General features: G+C 44.7%; 1 protein-coding gene across 1 annotated transcript; it reads left to right on the top strand.

The window, feature by feature from the left end:
• Nucleotides 1-4,442: 4,442 nt before the first annotated feature.
• On the top strand, nucleotides 4,443-20,471 carry LOC126176892 (neuropeptide-like 4). Its single transcript, XM_049924093.1, has 2 exons — nucleotides 4,443-4,584; nucleotides 20,153-20,471. The coding sequence occupies exons 1-2, from the start codon at nucleotides 4,573-4,575 to the stop codon at nucleotides 20,369-20,371; spliced, it is 231 nt and encodes a 76-aa protein (XP_049780050.1). The 5' UTR covers nucleotides 4,443-4,572; the 3' UTR covers nucleotides 20,372-20,471.
• The last annotated feature ends 1,326 nt before the right edge of the window (nucleotides 20,472-21,797 follow it).

The raw sequence follows: 21,797 nt of genomic DNA, 5'->3' as shown, positions 1-21,797 counted from the left end.
ATCCTACGAACTGATAACAAATGAAAGAAAATGAATCTCCATGAAGGACTTGCAAGTAGACATACTAGACAGTTAATTTCTATAATTCTTCCATGACGTTTTTAGAAATAAAGTGTAACTTATTATCCTCTCACAACCGCAGATCATAACAATCTTCTATAAATAAAGTTATTAGCATGTAATCTAATTGACTTCTACTTATAAATCCTCTGGAACTTCAATTACTTAATAATGACTACTTTCCACTCACTGTCCCATTTGTGTACAAATTTCAAATTTTCTTTATGTAATAGTCCCCTTTGAAACATAAATTGTAATCGTGTCTGTTCACAACTACCAATAATAAGAGGACATGTGATGAAACAAAACAAATCACATATTACATGTTGGAAATGACTATGTATTTTACAGTACTACGGCGCATATTATAATTTGATTATTTTACATGTCATAATTCGGTTTGTTGGTTTGTTTATTTGTAGGAGGGGACCAAAGTGTGAGGTCATCGGTCCCATTAGATTAGGGAAGTCGGTCATGCCCTTTCAAAGGAATAATCCCGGCGTTTTCCTGAACCGATTTATGAAAATCACGATGCGGATTTGAGGCGTCATCCTCCTGAATGAGTGTCCAGTGTGCTAACACTGCGCTACCTCGCTCGGTGTGTCATAATTTGATGGTGACTGTGTTCTATAGTCTGACTGTGTTTTTCTAGTCATCTCATATGCCTCCATATGTGTACATGTCTGTGCCTTTTAGTTGTAATAACTTTGCCCATATTTTTTGTATTTCAATATGAACACATTAGATGCTCCGATTTCATGTTTTGCCCATCTTTTATCACACCTGAAGTGGAATTAGTGTGTGAACGTGAGAATATGGTGCTTGAAATTACCATTTTTAATTAAATATTCAACTACTACTGGGACATCCCATTTACGTTGAAATACATTAATATACTCAACTCCAGTCACCCTGCTGTTTTCAATGTGTCCTTATTCAACATCACATAACTTGCCTTTTATTCCAAACACTCGACTCCAGCATGAATCCCTAAAGACGAAACCAAATGTAATCACTTGAACTGGGCATAAGACCAAAACTGGTCGTGTTTTAAACAAACGGCATTCAGTTCTGACTGGTGGTGCCCCTTAAAGCAACATTCACGAAGGTCTGCAGCATTCATCACCAGTAACATTAACTTAATGAATCTTCATATTGATTAACTTGGATCACATAACAACTTCAGTTCTTCTTCTTCTTTATCTGTCATTTTCTTCCTTTCTTCTGTCCACGCAATTACTGATTTTTTCATTTTTTTCTGCCTTGGAAGTCTTCTCAATGAATTACTCCTTTCTTAACAAAATTTAATTTCTGTTAATTCCAAAGCTTTATGATGCTTTTCTTACTTTTGTAATGAATGCAATTATCGGTTTATTTGATTGAAAATAAAGAAATACTTCTTTAGTTAATGTTCTCATTCGTTTGGTAGAAATTTCCGAGTAATATTAACTTCCACTTTGCCATTACTTCTGCTTTTTCTTTATATTTTCCTGGATTTCCTCATTACTTCTCATTTCCCAACCATCTGTAGTTCATTGTTCAGCATTTACATTCATATAAACCCACTGGTCTTACCACTATTTTAGTTCTGTATTTCTACAGGTCCGTCTCTTGTTGTTAATATTTTTATTTAAATCACATATATACTTATAAAGCGATCACAGGCCCTGCAGACCAAGCGCTGCTTCCACAAACTGCCTCCATTACTTTGTTTTCTGCTTGGTTCCTTTAGGTATCTTCAGTCCCCAGGGCTGCCAGGTCCTACGCCAGGCTGTCCGTTCAGCGCTGGCTTGGTGGATCTATGGGGTACCTGGTGTTTGGTTTCCCCTGGAGTGCCTTGTTCGCCTGTCTTTCTTCTGGCCCATGGGCTACATGGCCTGCACACTAGATTCTTTTGGTCTTCAGTTTTTATAGGATTGTTGGTTGTTGCAGCAATCAGTAGATTTACTCGTTCATCCTCCTCCATCCTCCTTCTTTAACTAAGATCGGTCTCCACATTCCATGATTATTCTGCTTTCAGATATTAATAGTCTTTCCTTTTCTCCTTTAGTCAAGCTCTTGGTTTTTGAACCGAACGTGACTGCTAAACATATCACTTTGTCATACATTCTCATCTTAATGTGTGCTGATACTGATTTTCAGCTGAACACCTCCCTGAAGAAGCACAGATGGATAATAATTTCAGTTGTCTCGCATACGCAGATAATACAGTACTACAAAATGAATGAAACCATGAACTGAATGAAACAACTACGCACAGAAGGTTGGGCTAAAGGTGAATCAAGACAAAACAGAATTCATGCAATTGAGAAGAAGACGAAATAGGAAGAATTGCTTGTGATACATGGCATAAGGTTCAAGAGACTTCAACAGTTCATATACACTCTAAGACAAAAAAAAGCCACTTACCTCGAAGGAATTATCCGGGTGGGACGGAAATCGGTAGATATGACGTAGATGTACAGAACAAACAAATGACTAGAATTTCAGAAAAATTGGATGATTTTTTTTTTTCAAGAGAAAGAGCTTCACAAATCGGGCAGGTCAGTAACGAATTGGTCTACCTCTGGCCCTAATGCAGGCAGTTATTCGGCTTCACGCTGGTTGATAGAGTTACGGGACGTCCTTTTGAGGGATATTGTGCCAAATTGTGTCACAATTTCGCTTTAGATAGTCAGAATCCCTAGCTGGGTGGAGGGCCCTGCCCATAATGCTCCAAACGTTCTTAATTGGAGAGAGATCCGGTAACATTGCTGTCCAAGGTAGGATATGGCAAGCATGAAGACTTGCAGCAGAAAGCCTCAGTATGTGGGCTGGTATTATCTTGCTGAAATGTAAGTCCAAGATAGCTTTCCATGAGGGGCAAGAAAAAGGAGGGTAGAATGTCGTTGACGTACCTGTATGATGTAAGGGTACCGCAGATGACACCTAAAGAGATTGTACTGGGAAATAAAATGAGGCTCCAGACCAACACTCCTGGCTGTCGGTTATGGCTGGTGACAGTCACACTGGTATCCCACCGTTGTCGGAGGGTCTACAGATACGCTTTTGATTCTCAATGGGACTCCATTTGAAGCGGCCCTTATCCCTGAAGACAATTTTACTCCAGTAAATGAGATTTCAGGCCAAAGACGTGTCTGAAAAAGCCCCACGACGAGAATTTCTGCTGCTTGTCTTCGTGCTTGCCAAATCCAACCTTGGCCAGCAATGTTACCGGATCTCTCCCAAATTGAGAGCGTTTGGAGCATTATGGGCACGGTCCTCCAACCATCTCGGGATTTTGACGATCTAACGCGACAGTTGGGGATAATTTGGCACAATATCCCATAGGAGGACATTGAAGAATTCTAACAATCAGTGCCAAGCCAAATTGTGCTTGCATAAGAGCCAAAAGGGGGACGAACGCGTTACTGACGTGCCTAATTTCTGAAGTGCTTTCTCTTGAATAAATCACCCAGTCTTCTGAAATTGTAATCATTTGTTTATCTGTGCATATATATCACATCTACCGATTTCAGTCCCATTCGGATAATTCCTTAGTGGTGTGTCCTTTTTTTCTTAGAGTTTACTTAGGAGCTTTGCCTACGAGTGACAACATCATAGAAATGGACAATAAGGAAAGAGTAGCAGTGGAAATTAAATACATGACAAATCTTAGTAAAGCTTGCATCTATTTCAAGTTTTTCTAGACTCTTTTCCTATATTTTCCCGATATTTTTAAATGTTCTTACTCGTTGTTTTAGCTATAAGCTTTACTACTTTTGTTTTTTTTTTGTGTGTGTTTGTCACTAATTTATTTTTCAGCTAAAATTCTGAGACTTTTTCTATTGGCTATTCTTTCCAGCTTCTTTCAGGCTTTCTGAGACTATTGAGAAGTCGTCTGCAAAAGGCAGGCAGTTTAATTTCCTTCGATTTCTTTCCTAGAACTCTTCGTTCCGCTTTGCGGTTTTAAGCTCCAAATTCCACATCCTTACAACTTTTTACAAGACACAAGTATGCAATAAAAATGATAAGTCGTCCATCGGGCTTACACAAACTTTCGTTTCAAGTGACTGAGAGATTTCTCCCATTAATTTCACTTTAGATATGGCAGGTGTTTGGATTACGCGAATTTTATTTGTTACTTTTGCCTTTACGCCAAATTCTGTAACGATAAGCTACAGAAGGCGACTGCTGCTCGCGTGGTGCACTACGCGGCCGTTCATTGCTGGGGCTCCAGAAGCATCCCAAGCAGCGTCATCCCGGCCATTACTGTGGTGAAGGCCGCTGCCAGGATCACGCGCTGCACTCTGTATGCGGGCAGGGCGCTCCGCCGAGGCCTTGACTCCGGTGCCAGCGGTGTTTCCAGAGACGCTGGTGCCGGGCGACACGTGGCCGGCCGTTACGCTCTGCTGGACCTCCCTCACAGCGAAACCACCCCGCCCCTGCCTATAAAGCCACGCACTGGACGCGAGTACAGCGTACAGACTCTCAGCTCCCATCAAGACGCCGCGTCACTGCCATCAGGACGTCATGAAGGCTATCGTAAGTATAGCAGCGGCTTTTTGGGGACACAAGAGACTGTTCTGGCCGTAATGATCACAAACGTAAAGCCGTCGTCGGACGGACCGTGCATTCGAGCGTCAACGTTGAGCGTGGCGTGATTCTGGAGTCATAACGTGGAAAAGGCGTGCCAGACGGTTTTCCAGAAGGTGTAGAGCAGTATCAAGCTTGACATATGTCCTGAACGTGCCTTTCAACGTAGATCAAAGGGATGTAAAGAACGTCACTTACGTCACATGCTCACTATCTCTGGTCAGTACAGAGACGGAGACGCCATATTGGCTTCTAATTGGAGCCTGTGGTGGGTTATGTATTGTGTTGTAACTCCGACCATTGTGTCTGCACAGTGGGTGAACTAATGTGTGCGGACTTAGCTTACCACTTAGCGCGCAAATGGACAAAACATATGAAATGTCTTCCAAAGCCCAGGGTGTCAAGCAGACATTCTAAATAAAAATGACCCTGGCCCTGTAAGGCAGCTAGTATCAGGTGCGGATCGTAACAAAAAATCATTAGAAATGCCACTGTCACGTACCTAGAATGCACGAATTAATAAAAGTGAAAGTTTGGGGTCTATTCGAGAAAGACAACACAGCTATTCCCTTTTTTTTCCTACATATAATTTATCAACTGTTGCTTTCAAGGGTCAGGTGATAAACAACAATCATTATCAATTGCTTATGACACTCAATAAAAAAATATTTAATTCTTGGACATATTGAAATGACGATTATTAAAATCGTCATCTCTACACAAGAAAAATTTTTATCACAGGAAAGAATGATTACTAAAAATCCTCATCAGCTTATTTAAATCTACGTTGTCGAAGCTGATCATGCACTGAGTTGGTGTAGAATAATCTTACTTTTTAACCAATCAAAAATTTCTCATGTACTCAGTGTGAGGGCAGGTTAGTATCCTAGGTTTTCATATTCAATGGTCAAAGCATACGCAATTAGGAGTGAGCAAAATCTAAAATTTTTATGACTACCGCTCGTGTTCACTTACTCATCTGCATTTCCTTATGAGACCAAAGTGACTGTCACCAATATCGCTTCACTATAGACGTTTCTCCACTACTCTGGTCGCGGCAATCGATAGAAGAAATAACACTGCTGATGACTCAGATTTCTGGCTTTCACATAGTCGTACTGGTGGCACCAATGTCAAAATATCAGTCGGATACGAAGCGATCAACCAGTCTTCTGTAATAGCAAAGAATCGAGAGGACAGCATGCGACACCTATTTATGTCAACACTGCTGCCAAGATCTATTGTTGTAGGAGTGAAGACGGGTGGGACATTGTGTAGGCCGCTGTGGCCGAGCGGTTCTAGGCACTTCAGTCTGTAACCGCTCTGCTGCTACGGCCCTAGGTTCGAATCCTGCCTCGGACATCGATGTATGTGATGTCCTTAGGTTAGTTAGATTTAAGTAGTTCTAAGTCTAGGGGACTGATGACCTCGGATGTTAAGTCCCACAGTGCCTAGAGACATTTGAACCTTTTGAACATGACATTGTGGCTTCTGCATGCAGTGTAAGGAAAATATCGTGACAATTTAAAATTGTGCTACACGGGAACTCCATCCGGTATTTCCTGCTTATCGCGAGTAGTCACCTTAGCCATTATGCTATTTGGGTACTCAGCCAGGCCTGACTCATCCTCAGTCATGTTTACATCTTTGATTTTTCCGAATACTTCTACCAAAGATCCTCTCATGCGGTCTGTGGGAACTGCAACACTGAATCTCAAGGCGTGTTGATGTAGCCTAACGTTAAAGTGACCGTTCGCGATAAGCAGTAAACCGGGGTTCCAAACCCGGCTCAACAAAAATTTTCAGTTGGTACGCCATATTCATCGCATGGCAAAAGCAGCATATCTGAATGGTATACGGTAACATTATTTCGTGTTACTACATCTTCATGTAGGCCATCCGCATCAATCCATTTATTTTATTTCTGTGCTTGGGCGCCGGCCGGAGTGGCCGAGCGGTTCCAGGTGCTTCAGTCTGGAACCCCGCTACCGTTACGGTCGCAGGTTCGAATCCTACCTCGGGCATGGGTGTGTGTCATGTCCTTACGTCAGTTAGGTTTAAGTAGTTCTAAGTTCTAGGGGAATGATGACGTAAGATGTTAAGTCCCATAGTGCTCAGAGCCATTTGAACCATTTTTGCTTGGGAAATTCGACAAACAACACGGGTGAGGGACAGTAGCCGCATCAGTCGTCCGTGCACACAGTTTTCACAGCGGGTGGATTACGCGGAAGCGGTTTCCTGATTCAGGCCGTTTTAGTTCCCGCGCTGATAAAATACTGGGTCCCGTTAGAGCGGATGGGAGAAAACGTATGGCTGGATACACGGTTAGAATGGTCAGCATTTAAAAATCTGGACTCTGGCTCATGATTAATGTGTATCTCGTCGAAGACGTCGCATGCTAAATGAGAGGATGGAATCGGATAAGACCTGGAAACTCCCTAAATGTGGTTTCTATGCTGGGCCATCGACAGTGGCAGATGGAAGGCCGTGATGAACGAGTAGCCCGCTAACCATTCTCGACGCATTTCCTATAGAATGGGCAAGCTAACATGCTGCTATTGAAAGCAGTGGTATCATTATTTGATAGTGTCCGCTCATTTTTTTGCCTTAAATGGCATGGACAGAAGAAGCGAGATCTCCTACTTATTCCAGTAGTGCAGCAAACCAAAACGATTTTCTGTTATGCCGCTCAACAATACAGATTCACAGACTGTGGCCAGACTACAATGCGACCTTAACTGTAGGTCTGGATTCAGAAGGGTACCCCTGACAGTGATAGAAAATGCGCCAGTGAAGGCGTTCACTTTGGCCGCTGCAGCCAGACACGGCGTGTCGTGCGTGCCAAGAGTCCGGCCAGCAGACGAGGGCGTCGAACCGTCGATGCTAATACGTCCAGAGTCGTGGCGGCCTTCCAGCGCCGAGCCAGAGTTGTAGAAACATTTGTATGGCCCGCGATCTGGCGACCATATACGGCCGTGATGGTCATCTCGTACAGTACTCTCGTCTTCTGGTCCAGTAGCTACGTCCGACCCTCCTTTATAAGCTGAGTCTACACACGCCTCACTGTCACATCAGAATGACACCTACGAAATGTCAGGACAAGACAAAACGTATGTCCGAACACAATTTGACTCTTCTTGGCACGTAACCACCTTCCTTTCACGTTTCCACTTCGTTTCGTGGCTGTGCATTTGGTGACTTTTAAGGTTACACGTAAAACAATCTCCTCGTAATTTTAATCACACGTTGTTAGTATACTGTTCTGAACATCCTCCGAACGAAGGCAAAATGAGTGTAAAGAGGGCAATGCTAGAAGCGTTGAAGTAACTCGAAATTCGGATTTTGCCAACCGACCTGAAGAATCCTAAAATTTTCGTTTTGCGTCTAGTCAGTAGCTGGATTGAAATCGTCCATACAATCGCTAGGTAATCACTCTGTCATTGCACGAAAAATGACGGAGAAAAAGCCGAAATAATTAATTCTGTTTTCCAGAAGCATTTCATTGAAGAAGATCGTAACACTGTTCCTGCTTTCAATCATCACACCAATGCCGAAATACCAGATGTTGAGAGAAGTTATCGTGAAACAAAAAATCAAATAGTACTGCTTAAAGGAAGGAAGAAAACCAAACCTATTGCGGTCCTATATACACTCCTGGAAATGGAAAAAAGAACACATTGACACCGGTGTGTCAGACCCACCATACTTGCTCCGGACACTGCGAGAGGGCTGTACAAGCAATGATCACACGCACGGCACAGCGGACACACCAGGAACCGCGGTGTTGGCCGTCGAATGGCGCTAGCTGCGCAGCATTTGTGCACCGCCGCCGTCAGTGTCAGCCAGTTTGCCGTGGCATACGGAGCTCCATCGCAGTCTTTAACACTGGTAGCATGTCGCGACAGCGTGGACGTGAACCGTATGTGCAGTTGACGGACTTTGAGCGAGGGCGTATAGTGGGCATGCGGGAGGCCGGGTGGACGTACCGCCGAATTGCTCAACACGTGGGGCGTGAGGTCTCCACAGTACATCGATGTTGTCGCCAGTGGTCGGCGGAAGGTGCACGTGCCCGTCGACCTGGGACCGGACCGCAGCGACGCACGGATGCACGCCAAGACCGTAGGATCCTACGCAGTGCCGTAGGGGACCGCACCGCCACTTCCCAGCAAATTAGGGACACTGTTGCTCCTGGGGTATCGGCGAGGACCATTCGCAACCGTCTCCATGAAGCTGGGCTACGGTCCCGCACACCGTTAGGCCGTCTTCCGCTCACGCCCCAACATCGTGCAGCCCGCCTCCAGTGGTGTCGCGACAGGCGTGAATGGAGGGACGAATGGAGACGTGTCGTCTTCAGCGATGAGAGTCGCTTCTGCCTTGGTGCCAATGATGGTCGTATGCGTGTTTGGCGCCGTGCAGGTGAGCGCCACAATCAGGACTGCATACGACCGAGGCACACAGGGCCAACACCCGGCATCATGGTGTGGGGAGCGATCTCCTACACTGGCCGTACACCACTAGTGATCGTCGAGGGGACACTGAATAGTGCACGGTACATCCAAACCGTCATCGAACCCATCGTTCTACCATTCCTAGACCGGCAAGGGAACTTGCTGTTCCAACAGGACAATGCACGTCCGCATGTATCCCGTGCCACCCAACGTGCTCTAGAAGGTGTAAGTCAACTACCCTGGCCAGCAAGATCTCCGGATCTGTCCCCCATTGAGCATGTTTGGGACTGGATGAAGCGTCGTCTCACGCGGTCTGCACGTCCAGCACGAACGCTGGTCCAACTGAGGCGCCAGGTGGAAATGGCATGGCAAGCCGTTCCACAGGACTACATCCAGCATCTCTACGATCGTCTCCATGGGAGAATAGCAGCCTGCATTGCTGCGAAAGGTGGATATACACTGTAGTGGTGCCGACATTGTGCATGCTCTGTTGCCTGTGTCTATGTGCCTGTGGTTCTGTCAGTGTGATCATGTGATGTATCTGACCCCAGGAATGTGTCAATAAAGTTTCCCCTTCCTGGGGCAATGAATTCACGGTGTTCTTATTTCAATTTCCAGGAGTGTACTTGCTCCCTTCAAGCAAAGTTCGTCGTAGGCCGTAAAAGCAACAGGCCGTTGCAAACGGTTGCTTGTATGGCAAATCAAGACTGATTGAGCACTAGTAGCCGTATCATAGCCCGCCCCGCTAGCCGCGCGGTCTAACACGCCGCTTCCCGAGTGGGAAGGCGTGCCGGTCCCCTGCACCAATCCGCCCGGCGAATTAGTGTCGAGATCCGGTGTGCCGGCCAGCCTGTGGATGGTTTCTAAGGCGGTTTTCCATATACATCGGCAAATGCGGGCTGGTTCTCCTTATTCGGCCTCAGTTACACTATGTCGGCGATTGCTGCGCAAACACTGTCTCCACGTACGCGTACACCATAATCACTCTACCGCGCAAACATTTGGGGTTACACTCCTCTGGTATGAGACGTTCCCGTGAAAGGGGGGGAGGGAGAGGGGGGTGCACTGGGAGCCGATCCGCACAATAACCCTGGCTTCGGTGTGGGGCGGCGGTGGGGTGGGTCGACTGCTGTGGCCTGTTGTGGGGTTTTGTACCACTGGTGTCTAAGGCAGGACCATATCATGATATCGTAGCTACAAACGACAAGGCCGCCGACTTCACGACAGCCAGATAGCAGTTAACTACTAGGAGCAGACGATTAAAAGCTCGTTAATGACAACTACATGGCGTGACTAGAAGCCTGAGAAGACTTTACTCAGTGCAATACTGTTCATCCCATTAGAAACCCCGTAATGAATTAATTTCCACTTTTCTGTGATATGTCGACTGATACGAAACTTCCTGGCAGACTAAAACCTTGTAACGCGCTGGTACTCGATCCCGGGACCTTTGCTTTCGAGGATAAGTGCTCTATTTACCGAGCTATCCTATCACGAATCAATACTCGTCCTCACAGCTTCTGTTCCATCAATAACTTATCTCCTACCTTGCAAAAAGTAAACCTATGAAGGCGGGTTGTGAGCTGTGCTTGGATAGTTCAGTAGGCAAAGGTCCGGCAAACAGTTTTAATTGCGAGAGAGTTTCACTCCATAAGGATTGTATATGTAGGAAAACAGTAGTGGTATGCTGGAGAAGCTGCAAATTATTGGAGCGTAGGTCTGAGACTCGCACTAGACCGTCAACATAAGTACATGTAACGTATCGTACATAAACAATATAAAAGACACATCATTCTTTTGTTACACGACTGACTACAAATCACTGGCAAATGTAACAACTATTAAAAGGTGTAGAAGCAATCGTCCGCTTTGACGAGGGAACGATCACGTAAAAACAGGTTGTCCGAAAAGCAGACAGTCATTGTAAAAATGCTAAGGAAAAGTGAATCACCTACAAAATACTTTAGCGAGCTCTGATTCGTCGGATTATTGAGTGTTACTTGTCTGGTATGATTAATGGAGAAGATCATAGAAGACCCTGTACTTTTCGCCAGCTCGTTTAGTAGGCACAGGAGCGTCAAGGAAATGCTCATCAAACTGTATTGGTAGACATTACATAAGAGGTATTGTGTATCACTGGGTGTGTTATTGTCAAAACTCTCACAGTATATGTTCCAAGAAGAGTCTCTCAACATACCACTTTCTCCGACAACTGAATTGTTATAATAATAATTATAAAAAGTGGCAATTTTATTTACGCACTGTCTTTTAAATAGATATGATGGTATCTGATACTCAAGTACTAATGCAAAGAAAGGTAATGATGCTAAAATGCTTTAAATTCTTGCTATGATTTAATCTTTAAAATTTAATAATTCTCTTCCTGTTAATATTTAATTAATTAACTTACGTCGTTCAGATTTCGTAAAGCTGACGGCGTTAAAATTTAAAGTTGTTCAGTCCCTGTTTCGTTTTCTTTCAATTGTTGCGAGCCAGCGATGGTGCAATGCTGTTCGCTTTCAAGTTTACACATTTATAAAAATCAGGTCCAGGAAACACTTTTGTGATCACGGTTGCGATTTACACGGTATTAGCGTAATTGTACTGATTAAGAGTTATCGTTTCCGAAAGATGCATGTTCGATTAAAGCTGTGTGCACTTTTGCGCGTATAATGACAATATTCCCAACACGTCGCGTAACAAAAAGTAACATACGAATCACCGTGATCAAACGAAGAAAATATATAATGACATAAATGTTCTTCGCTGTTATTCAGGACAGGTTTAGATTAAACACCGCAATTTTGAGTCTTTAGAAATCACAAGACAATACACTTTAGAGATATTCGTTTTGAATAAGTTGTATTTACCTTTTCTTATACAATATGGTGATTGTCCGCAAGGATTATCTCTCTCTCTCTCTCCTTTTTATAGCCTTTATACATTCACATTACATACATCGATTAAGAAACTTTCTTTCTCTACCGACCAGTACGAGAACAAAATCCGCCCAGACAAAATGTCTTACATAGAATCAGTTCTCACTTAACAATCATATATAATTTCGCAGCACTAACAATGCTAGTTTATTCCGTGCACTAGAAAGTCTTTGATTCACTGAGCACAAAAATTAAAATAATAAAATTATAATTACATTTGAATATCGTCAATTCTTCTTTATATCATGAAAATAAGGTTTGACATCGTCGTAATATTATTTTTCATCGTTGTAGCACTATAATTCTTTTCTTGAAAACACTGGATTTACTTTCAGTTGGCCCATGGTTGAAATCCCCATTTGGCAGTGGAGATTTACGCTTTTTCAATGTTTCCGTAAATCGCTTAAAGAAAATGCTTGGGTGGTTCCCAGAACGATTTCTTTTTTCATCCATCTAGCAGCTGAGCCAGTGGTCCAGCTCTAATGACTTAGTCATTGACCGGACCTGATGATAATTTTCCATCCATTTTACGGTTCTAAAAATGAAGATCGTCGAATAGTCACACATATGCTTACCGACAGCTGTACTGCCGAGACGCGTTTTTAACGAATAGGAGAGGGAACTGAAGCAGTGACAGTGATGCCAGAAGTACCGTCCGCTACAAACTAAAAGATTTTGAATTTGGGCCCTTCTCTCTGTCACAGTTTTATTAATCTTACTATTATTTGAACTCTAGCATGTTGAGATATACGCATCTGCCGTTGTGATACGCCGTTACTTTCCGGTACGACAGTTCACGGTAACACAGCGGTGCCGCCGGAAGGCAGACACAACCAGAGGAGAGAGTCGCGCACCGGCTGACGTCATCACGACGTGACGGGCAGCACGCCGGCCCCACAGACGCGCAGCGCATCGAGTAGCGTGTCCCGGGCTGCCGGCAGCCACAGCACGGCACTCTGGAACTCCCGTTCAGTCGCGTAAAAAGTGATCCCAGATACTCGCAATCTGGTCTCCCACTGCCCCTCCAACACACCGCTCGGTATCTGACCGATAAGAAACGCCTGGAATTTGGCAGAATCAAAGGGCACGCATCGATGCGTCGTATCTCCAATAGCCCGCTCTGCCTGCTGGGTAGAGAATGAAACCTAATTTTAAAAGATTTATGTAGGGTCTGACTTACCCAGAGGACAGCGGTTCTCATGTTTTGTTAATTGCCGTGAACTTACAGCTGACAAAACTTTAGCTTGTAGCAACCGTTCAAAGCGGCAGCCGTCAGTCGTCAATCGAAATAGAACGTCTTTGGCTGCAGTGGGGGAATGCTCTGCCTGTCACTATATCCGCCTGTCAGACAGGAAGCTACACTCACCTGCCAACCTCCTGCCCTGGGACCTACTTAATAGTTTAGTTAATGAAAAAGAGACAGTGGGAAAGATACAGATCAATGATTACCAGTGAATGTGAAAACTGGATATACTGCAAAAAAAGACGCAAATGTGAGTTATTCCAGTCACAGTGCTTTATAGCCTGTACTGTCAGACGAGTGTGACATACCGATTTGACATCTAGTTATTGTTTTTTTAAATTGACTCCCGCTAATAACACAGATTCTAAAATTCACATTTCCCTTGCGTATACTTTTTTTTTTTTTAGTCGTATATTTTCCAGGGTTGCGGATCCACTGTTTCATATGTATGTTCGAGGTTGTCGTTTCCTTTTAGCTTTACAAGTAACAAACAAACACTCCGAATTACTTTTTCTGTTCATAAACAACATGAGGTCGATGAACTGAGCGAGTCAAGTATGGTGACGCCAGTTTCACCCTAGGTAAAAGCTATGCAGTGGCATCTTGAAACCACAGACACATCTGCCTTCTGCTAAACGTTTGTCATGACCCTCATCGCAACAACGGCCCATGCAACTCCTACAGAAAAAAAAAAAAAAAAAATCCCCCTCATTTCAGCTGACGCTGCCACATTCACGCATCCATTCTCGTGGCTAGTGATGTCATTCCCATAGCGATAGATAAGTCCTATGCCATAATGACGACGTGTGTTAACGATTCTATACTGTATAAATTTATGTTACATTAACGACTAATAATACAAACAGTTCAGTGCATCCAAGTGACACTGGAAATTCCTCATAAACTGCCGATTCTCGTCGCATGTAAAGTGTTTCCAACGAAACTTCCTGGCAGGTTAAAACTGTGTGGTGGACCGAGACTCGAGCTCGGGACCTCTGCATTTTGCTGGCATGTGCTCTACCAACTTAGCTACCGAAGCACGACCCACTGCCCCTCGTGAGAGAGCATATCTCCCGTAAGTATTCACGGTGGTAAGTTTCTTCCACTTACGATGATGCTTGCTGCTACACTTTTCTCTGCACATTCGTTGGTCTGCCTTGAGGATACATGTGACTGCACCAGACATTAGCTATCTGTTGACATAGATAGTTTACAAACATGGTTCTCACATGCGTTTCTCTTCGCATCTACCACATACGGTCATTATTTTCGACCGTTTTTCGGAATCCAAGCTGAGCTGTACGTCGGCTGTATCTGGCCGGATAAGTCATTTCAAATATCGAGGGAAGGGGGAATAGGAGAGTGCCTGGTGTTCCGGCCTAACACCAAGATGAAGAACACTAGAGCAGAGAAGGCTGTGAGACGACGTCAGCCAATAGTTCGCTGACTAGGACCACACTAAGACAGGAGCGGTCACCATCCGAAGAGAATATAAGCGCAGCTCCTGCCTGCCTCGGCCTGACAGAGGAACCACGCCTTAGAAGAGAGCAGTACGATAGCCATTATTAAAGTGCGCGTCATTTATGTTGGCGGCCGAGTTTAGGTTCGTTCTGCGCATCTGACGTTACAAAACACAGTCAGCCAATGAACAGAGAACGACGTTGCCACAACTCGACTGCAGTGCAGAGCATGGACGAGTGTCTTCAGTTTTAGAAACGTTCAGTCATAAATAAAGTAATAGAACAAAAGCAATGTCTTGATAGCATACATTCTTTTATAGAAAGTTTGGAATAATCATTCTTTACACCAATTGCTTCATATTCTATTAATTAATTAAACCAAACAAGCAATAAGACTCCTAATTCAGGCGATAGCAAGGAAAGGTGTTTGTATCACTCTCACGAACCGCTTTTTCGCAATAAAGAACAGCGGTAATTGTTTATTTCCTATTGTACTTCAACGAAGTGTGAATAATTCATAGTCATACCAACAGTGTTTGTCAGTATTTTGCGTTATAGTCCTCATGGCGTTATGTAGTCGGACGAGGTGCGTTAGCGTAACGGTTAAGGTGTTGGGCTGTTATGCGAAAGGTTATGAGTTCAAATCTTGTGCAGTGCTTAATATTTTCATTATTTAAAAACAATATCGAAGTGCCTTACTTCACGAATTATATGCGTTTGAATGCAATTTTTTGAAATTTCTAGTGCTTTGTCTCTTCATTAACCCTTTCGCTGCTGCAGACACGTGCTCGCCGCATTCCGCGCTGTGCGCGATTTTGTCATCACTGCACTGCTCGCCTGTGCAGACATGGTGTTCCCACTGCTTTGACAAAAACTATTTGGCCCAAAAATTTGATTTTTACACGTCTTCTTGACTGATACCTTCCCCCCATAAATGACTTAATTTTGTTTCGATGTTCAACGCAGTTGTTTTGCAGCATTAAATGTAGTAAACCATTGCAAGAAATTTTGAAGAGTGCAGGCGAGCAGTGCAGTGACAAAATCGCGCACAGCGCGGAATGCAGGGAGCACGTCTTCGTAGCAGCGAAAGGGTTAATGCCGCCGTGGTGGCTTTACTTCATGAACTGCGCGCTCCCTCCTAAACGTAAGATTGCGAACTATGGTATACTATGGCGCTGCTTCTATTAGCGCGTGCGTCGTGTGCAACTGGCAACGCCGCAATCTCCCGCGTTTGGGCGGGCATGCGCGAACCGCCAAGATAAAAGAATTGAACTATAGTGATCCACAAACTGTGTGACAAACTTGCATGAACACCGTAGATAGTAAAGTACACTGACTGTTTGCATGTTCCTATCGCTTGCGACAACTCGTTGTAAATCCAAAATTAAGTATTGTAAATCTTCTGTATTCTAATAAAAACCATTAATGTAGTTTGCTTGAATTGTTGCGTAGCTATCCGAGAAAGCATCATCCTTTAGGCACCCTATAAGCGACGAGTGGGCAGGACCCCCACACCTGGTAAAACCCTTGTGATGGTTGAGGCACCTTCCGGTTGAGGACATCTTTACGTTATCCTTTACCTGCGAAAAAAGACATGAATGATATATACCTCACCTGTCTCTACACACTAAGACTCGCCTAGACGGCAAAGAGATATCATTGTTTGCAATTTAATAATGAGTATATGAAGTTATATGAGAACCTGTTTTTGTATCTGATCCAACATGCTCCAGAAACAGTGTCTAAGAATTCTTAAAAAATTCAGTATGTCATTTTTTATATTTTATCACGTTCAATAAACCGAAGGTACTAGCGTAAGTAAATATAGTGTCCGCATAAAACTTATCTAATGCTGGTCTCGTTATGGCAAGGAAAAAAAATTTTCAGACTAAAACAGTGAAGACGCTGATGTTAACGAAATTTTACGTTTCTTACGTTGGAACATGTGCATGTTGATGTAAGTCGGATGTCAATTAGATCTGTATGGATTTCTAGCCATGACCTCATAAAATTATCTGTTTTGGAAGGTTTTCCATCTATAGAAATTCTCTCGCAGTTTGGTATGGGTTTGTAAGCATTTTCCTCCTTCATTTAAAACACGAAATAAAATAACGTGGCCTGCCGATATGGCCGAGAGGTTCTAGGCGCTTCAGTCTGGAACCGCGCGACCGCTACGGTCGCAGATTCGAATCCTGCCTCGGGCATGGATGTGTGTGATGTCCTTAGGTTAGCCGGCCGCGCTGGCCGTGCGGTTCTGGCGCTGCAGTCCGGAACCGCGGGACTGCTACGGTCGCAGGTTCGAATCCTGCCTCGGGCATGGGTGTGTGTGATGTCCTTAGGTTAGTTAGGTTTAAGTAGTTCTAAGTTCTAGGGGACTTATGACCTAAGATGTTGAGTCCCATAGTGCTCAGAGCCATTTGAATCATTGTGTCCTTAGGTTAGTTAGGTTTAAGTAGTTCTAAGTCCTAGGGGACTAATGACCTCAGATGTTAAGTCCCATAGTGCTCAGAGCCATTTGAACCATTTTTTTTAAATAACGTGAAAGAAATGAACACCGGAATACAAATGTGTCCGTAATTCTGTTAATGATCATTCACGTGAAGAGCGCCGGCTGCCGTGAAAAGAATAATAGCACGTTAGTCCTGTTTGAACCCATTTGGTTGTAACGTCGCCATAGTTCACGTTTCCGCATTTACCTCAGCACTTTGGAAAGACCCAAATGCCACACTAATTCCTTGCCTATATGCCAGTGCTTCCTTACGCGCATCGGAGTCGCGCTACGTTGTAATATGCTGCCCTCAAACGGAAACTTTTTGTTTGTCCCTTATGCATGTTCAGAAACACAAAATAAAAAAAAATTAACAGACAGGACAGTACACCTTTACGTAAAAATGGATTGGCAGGAGCAAACGGCCGGCTTGAGTACGTGTATTACATGTATGTAGCGTGTTCAGCACATTTGGCACCGTCGGATCATAAGTTAGCCCCGCGCATAAAAATGCTTGTAAAAACACGCAAATTATTACTATCTTGTCATTAGAGACGGGGTACAACTTGGCTAGTGTATTTTTCACAGAAATCGTCCTGGTTATAATGAAGCAGGTTTCGCATCCGTAGAGGGATGTTAACCAATCCATTTAGAGACGCAATCCACTTACTGAATAAAGGTTAGACAAAGTGTATCGATCTGAAGTGCGACCACGTAGAAAATAAACACGAGGCGTGACAGGTCCAAACTTTGCTCTTTATCCTAGCATCAATGTATATCTAAGGCCAAAATCTCCAGTAAATATATTGGCCTTGTTCTTATTTCGACAGTGTTTCAGTTGGTTTGATGCTGTTCTCGATGTATGCCTATCGTCCTCAGATCTTTTCATCTCTACATAACGCCTATATCCGTTACCATCTGTTTGGCATATTCTAATAATTTTGGCCGGCCGGTGTGGCCGAGCGGTTCTAGGCGCTTCAGTCTCAAACCGCGCCACCACTACGGTCGCAGGTTCGAATCCTGCCTCGGGCATGGATGTGTGTGATGTCCTTAGGTTGGTTAGGTTTAAGTAGTTCTAAGTTGTAGGGGACTGATGACCTCAGATGTTAAGTCCCATAGTGCTCACACCCATGTGAACCATTCTAATAATTTTGTACATGTGATGATCCACAGATAGTAAACATTTCAACAAAGTCATAATGAAAAATAACGAAGAACTGCTGACTTTTCACCACCACTTTGAATCAACTGATCATCATTTGGTGTTGTAAAATTATTTAATCAGCCTCGGTAATATCTTCATTACTGTGTAGCCAAAATATACAATAAAAACCATTCCTGTATCGCTAAAACTGATTTTAACAGCGAAATGCATTTAGTTCCAGTGAAACAAAAAGAATGATATCGTACAGGCTATTTCAGCACCTGTTGATGATCGATCGGTTGATCGAAACTGGAAGTGCATAAAGGTTTATGGCATCAACAGCCAACGTTCCCTGGATTTTGGAGCCGTTGTTCCACTAACACGCCCCGGCTCTTGTTAAGGGACTCTCAACAGATTTTCTCTCCTAACCTTTTTAATGTATCTTCACCTCATACACCGCCAGAAGAAAAAAAAAAAAAACAGTACAGCTGGGGGATAGTAGATGTACTGTTAGTGGTTTCAACGTCGTCCGACAATAGGTGGCGTAGTGGAATAGCTAGTAGAGTCTCAGCTGTGCCTACCCGTTAATGGGGAATGCTGACAGCCAGAAGGCTCAGTATGGCGCACTCGTACTTCCTACAACAAACTGAGCGAGTTTGCAGTGGGGCAAATTGTAGCCTTCCGAGTGGCGGGGAGGTCCTTTCGGAGAATTGCTACACAGTTTGGACGTGTTGCGCTAGCTGTGCAAATACACGCAGCACAGACGTCCGCCAGTATCACCGTATTGTATGGTCAGCAGTGACAGACTGAGGAGCTACCACAGCACAAATAAGAGGGCTTGTCAGTCCAGACGTGTCAACACGAACTGTTGCGAAACGGATGTTGGCTGTGGGACTAGGGGCATGTACACCTGTTGCCCGTCTTTCACTCACTCCACACATCACCGACATGCCCGACTCGGCTTGTGTCGTAAGAGCACCATTTGGAAGATGGAACAGCGAGCCGTGATCTTCAGCAATGGAAGCAGGTTCTGCCTGCAGGTAAACGATGGCCGTTTGCGCGTGCGACGTAGGCCTGGTAAGTGCTACCTCGTAGAGTGTATTCCTACAAGACGCACTAGCCTCACCACAGGCCTCTTGCTCTGGGGTGCGATAAACTACAACTCTCGTTCACGTTTGATGTTTCTGGACGGAACAATGACCAGCGCTCGGTACGTGGAGATTATTGTTAGATCCATTCTTTTTCTGCTCTTGCAACATGAAGGTGGTGTGTTGTTCGAACAGTATAATGCTCCCTTTACTCTGTGCTCTGCGAGACTTGCAGGAACTTCCCTGGCGAGCACGATATTCAGACTTGTCTCGAACACAGCACGTGTGGGATAGGATGGGAGGAGAAGTGACTCGTACGACTCGTCAACCGATAACTCTTACAGAACCACGTGAAGAGGTTGAGCAGGCGTGGTACAACATCCCAGGACAGCATTCGCCATCTGTACGACTGACTGGATACCAGAGTCAGCAACTGCATTGCTGCCCTTGGAGGCTACACCACGTGCTACTATGAGTGTTTCAGCATGGTTCGATACCTGGTATCTCAGAATCGCTTGCGCTTTTGATCTGTAAATTTAATAATTTCATGAACTCCATATACGGTGTTGCAACAACAAATCGTGAGTGTACTCTTTTTTTTTTTTTTTTGGCACTACATTGTATCTGTATTTTTACGTATTCTACAAGTGGAAGGTACCCCCTTCCCACAGTGAGACGCTGGTTTGTGACGCGGTCCTTGCCCGCAGGTGTTGCCACTGCTGCTGCTGCTGGTGGGCGTGTTGGCGCTGTCGGCGGCGGGCCCCGCCCCCCTGGCCCGCCCCCAGCCGCTGCCGCTGCCGCTGCCCCTGAGGCAGGCCTCGCCCGCTGCCGCCCCCGAGCCGGCCGGCCGCGAGTCGCTGACGCCCAGCGAGCAGTTCTACTACGGCTACTACTACCCCGCCTACTCATACTACCTGCTCGGCTAGGCGGCCTGTTCACTACACCGCACTGACTGCCACCACCGGACGAACGACCCTGTAACGCCAACGTTGTTTCATCGAACCAATAAAGTATTGTGAATCGGCAGATCTTTTTCTCATACCCGTAACCTGATCCCACTGTACAATAGCCCTCTAATAAAGACTACGTATCTTTTGTAGAAACGATATTTCCTTTTTCACTTACAAAGAGACCACATGGAAATTCAATTTTTGTATACAGATATTTGTAAACGGGCAGAATATGGCAGTGCTGTCGGCAAAGCCTATATAAGACACCAAGTGCCTGGCGCAGTTGTTAGATCGCTTACGGCTTCTGCAATGACAGGTTATCAAGATTTAACGGAGTTTGAACGTGGTGTTATAGTCGGCGCACGAGTGATGGGACACAGCATCTCCGAGGTAACGAGAAGCGGGTATTTTTCCGTACCACCATTTCACGAGTGTATTGTGAATATCAGGAGGCCGGTGAAACATCAGATCTCCGACATCGCTGCTGTCGGAAAAAGACCCCACGATAACAGCAACAACGACTACTCAAGAGAGCCGTTCAACGTGACAGACCTGCAACTCGTCCGCAAATTGCAGAAAATTTCAAAGCTGGGCTATCAACAAGTGTGAGCGTGCGAACCATTCAACGAAACATCTTGGGTATGGGCTTTCGCAGCCGAAGACCCACTCGTCTCCCTTTGATGACTACATTACACAAAGCTCTATGTTTCATCTGGGCCCGTCAACACCGACATTGTTCTCTTGATGATTGGAAACATGTTGTCTTGTCGCACGAGTCTCGTTTCAAACTGTGTCAAGCGGATGGGCGTGTACGGGTATGGAGACAACCTCATGAACCCATGGGCCTTGCATGTCAGCAGGGGACTGTTCAAGCTGGTGGAGGCTCTGTAATGGTGTGGGGCATATGCAGCTGATGATAGGAGACCCCTGATACATCTAGATACGACTGTGATAGGCGACACGTACGTAAGCATCCTTTCTCATCACATGCATCCTGTCATCTCCATTCTGCATTTCCAGCAGGAAAATGCGACACCACAATCGTTCAGAATTGCTGCAGAGTGGCCCAAGGAACACTCTTCTGAGTTTAAACACTTCCGCTGGCTACCAAACCCCCGAAACTTGAACATTATTGAGTACATCTGGGGTGCCTTTCACTGCGCTGTTCAGAAGAGATCTCCACCCCCGCGTACTCTTACGGATCTGTGGACAGACTTGCAGGATTCATGGTGTCAGTTCCTTACAGCAGTACTTCAAACATTAGTCTAGCCCATGGCACGTCGTGTTGCGCCACTACTGCATGTTCGCGGAGGCCCTACACCACATTAGGCAGGTGTACCAGTTTCCTCGGCTCTTCAGTGTACTTATGGTATGTGAAATTCAGAACTCAAATATCAATTTC

This window comes from Schistocerca cancellata, chromosome 3 (genome assembly GCF_023864275.1).
Source record: "Schistocerca cancellata isolate TAMUIC-IGC-003103 chromosome 3, iqSchCanc2.1, whole genome shotgun sequence".
NCBI classification, from domain to species: domain Eukaryota; kingdom Metazoa; phylum Arthropoda; class Insecta; order Orthoptera; family Acrididae; genus Schistocerca; species Schistocerca cancellata.
The sequence above is the reverse complement of the archived record's forward strand: the minus strand, read 5'-3'. Positions and strand labels throughout refer to the sequence as shown.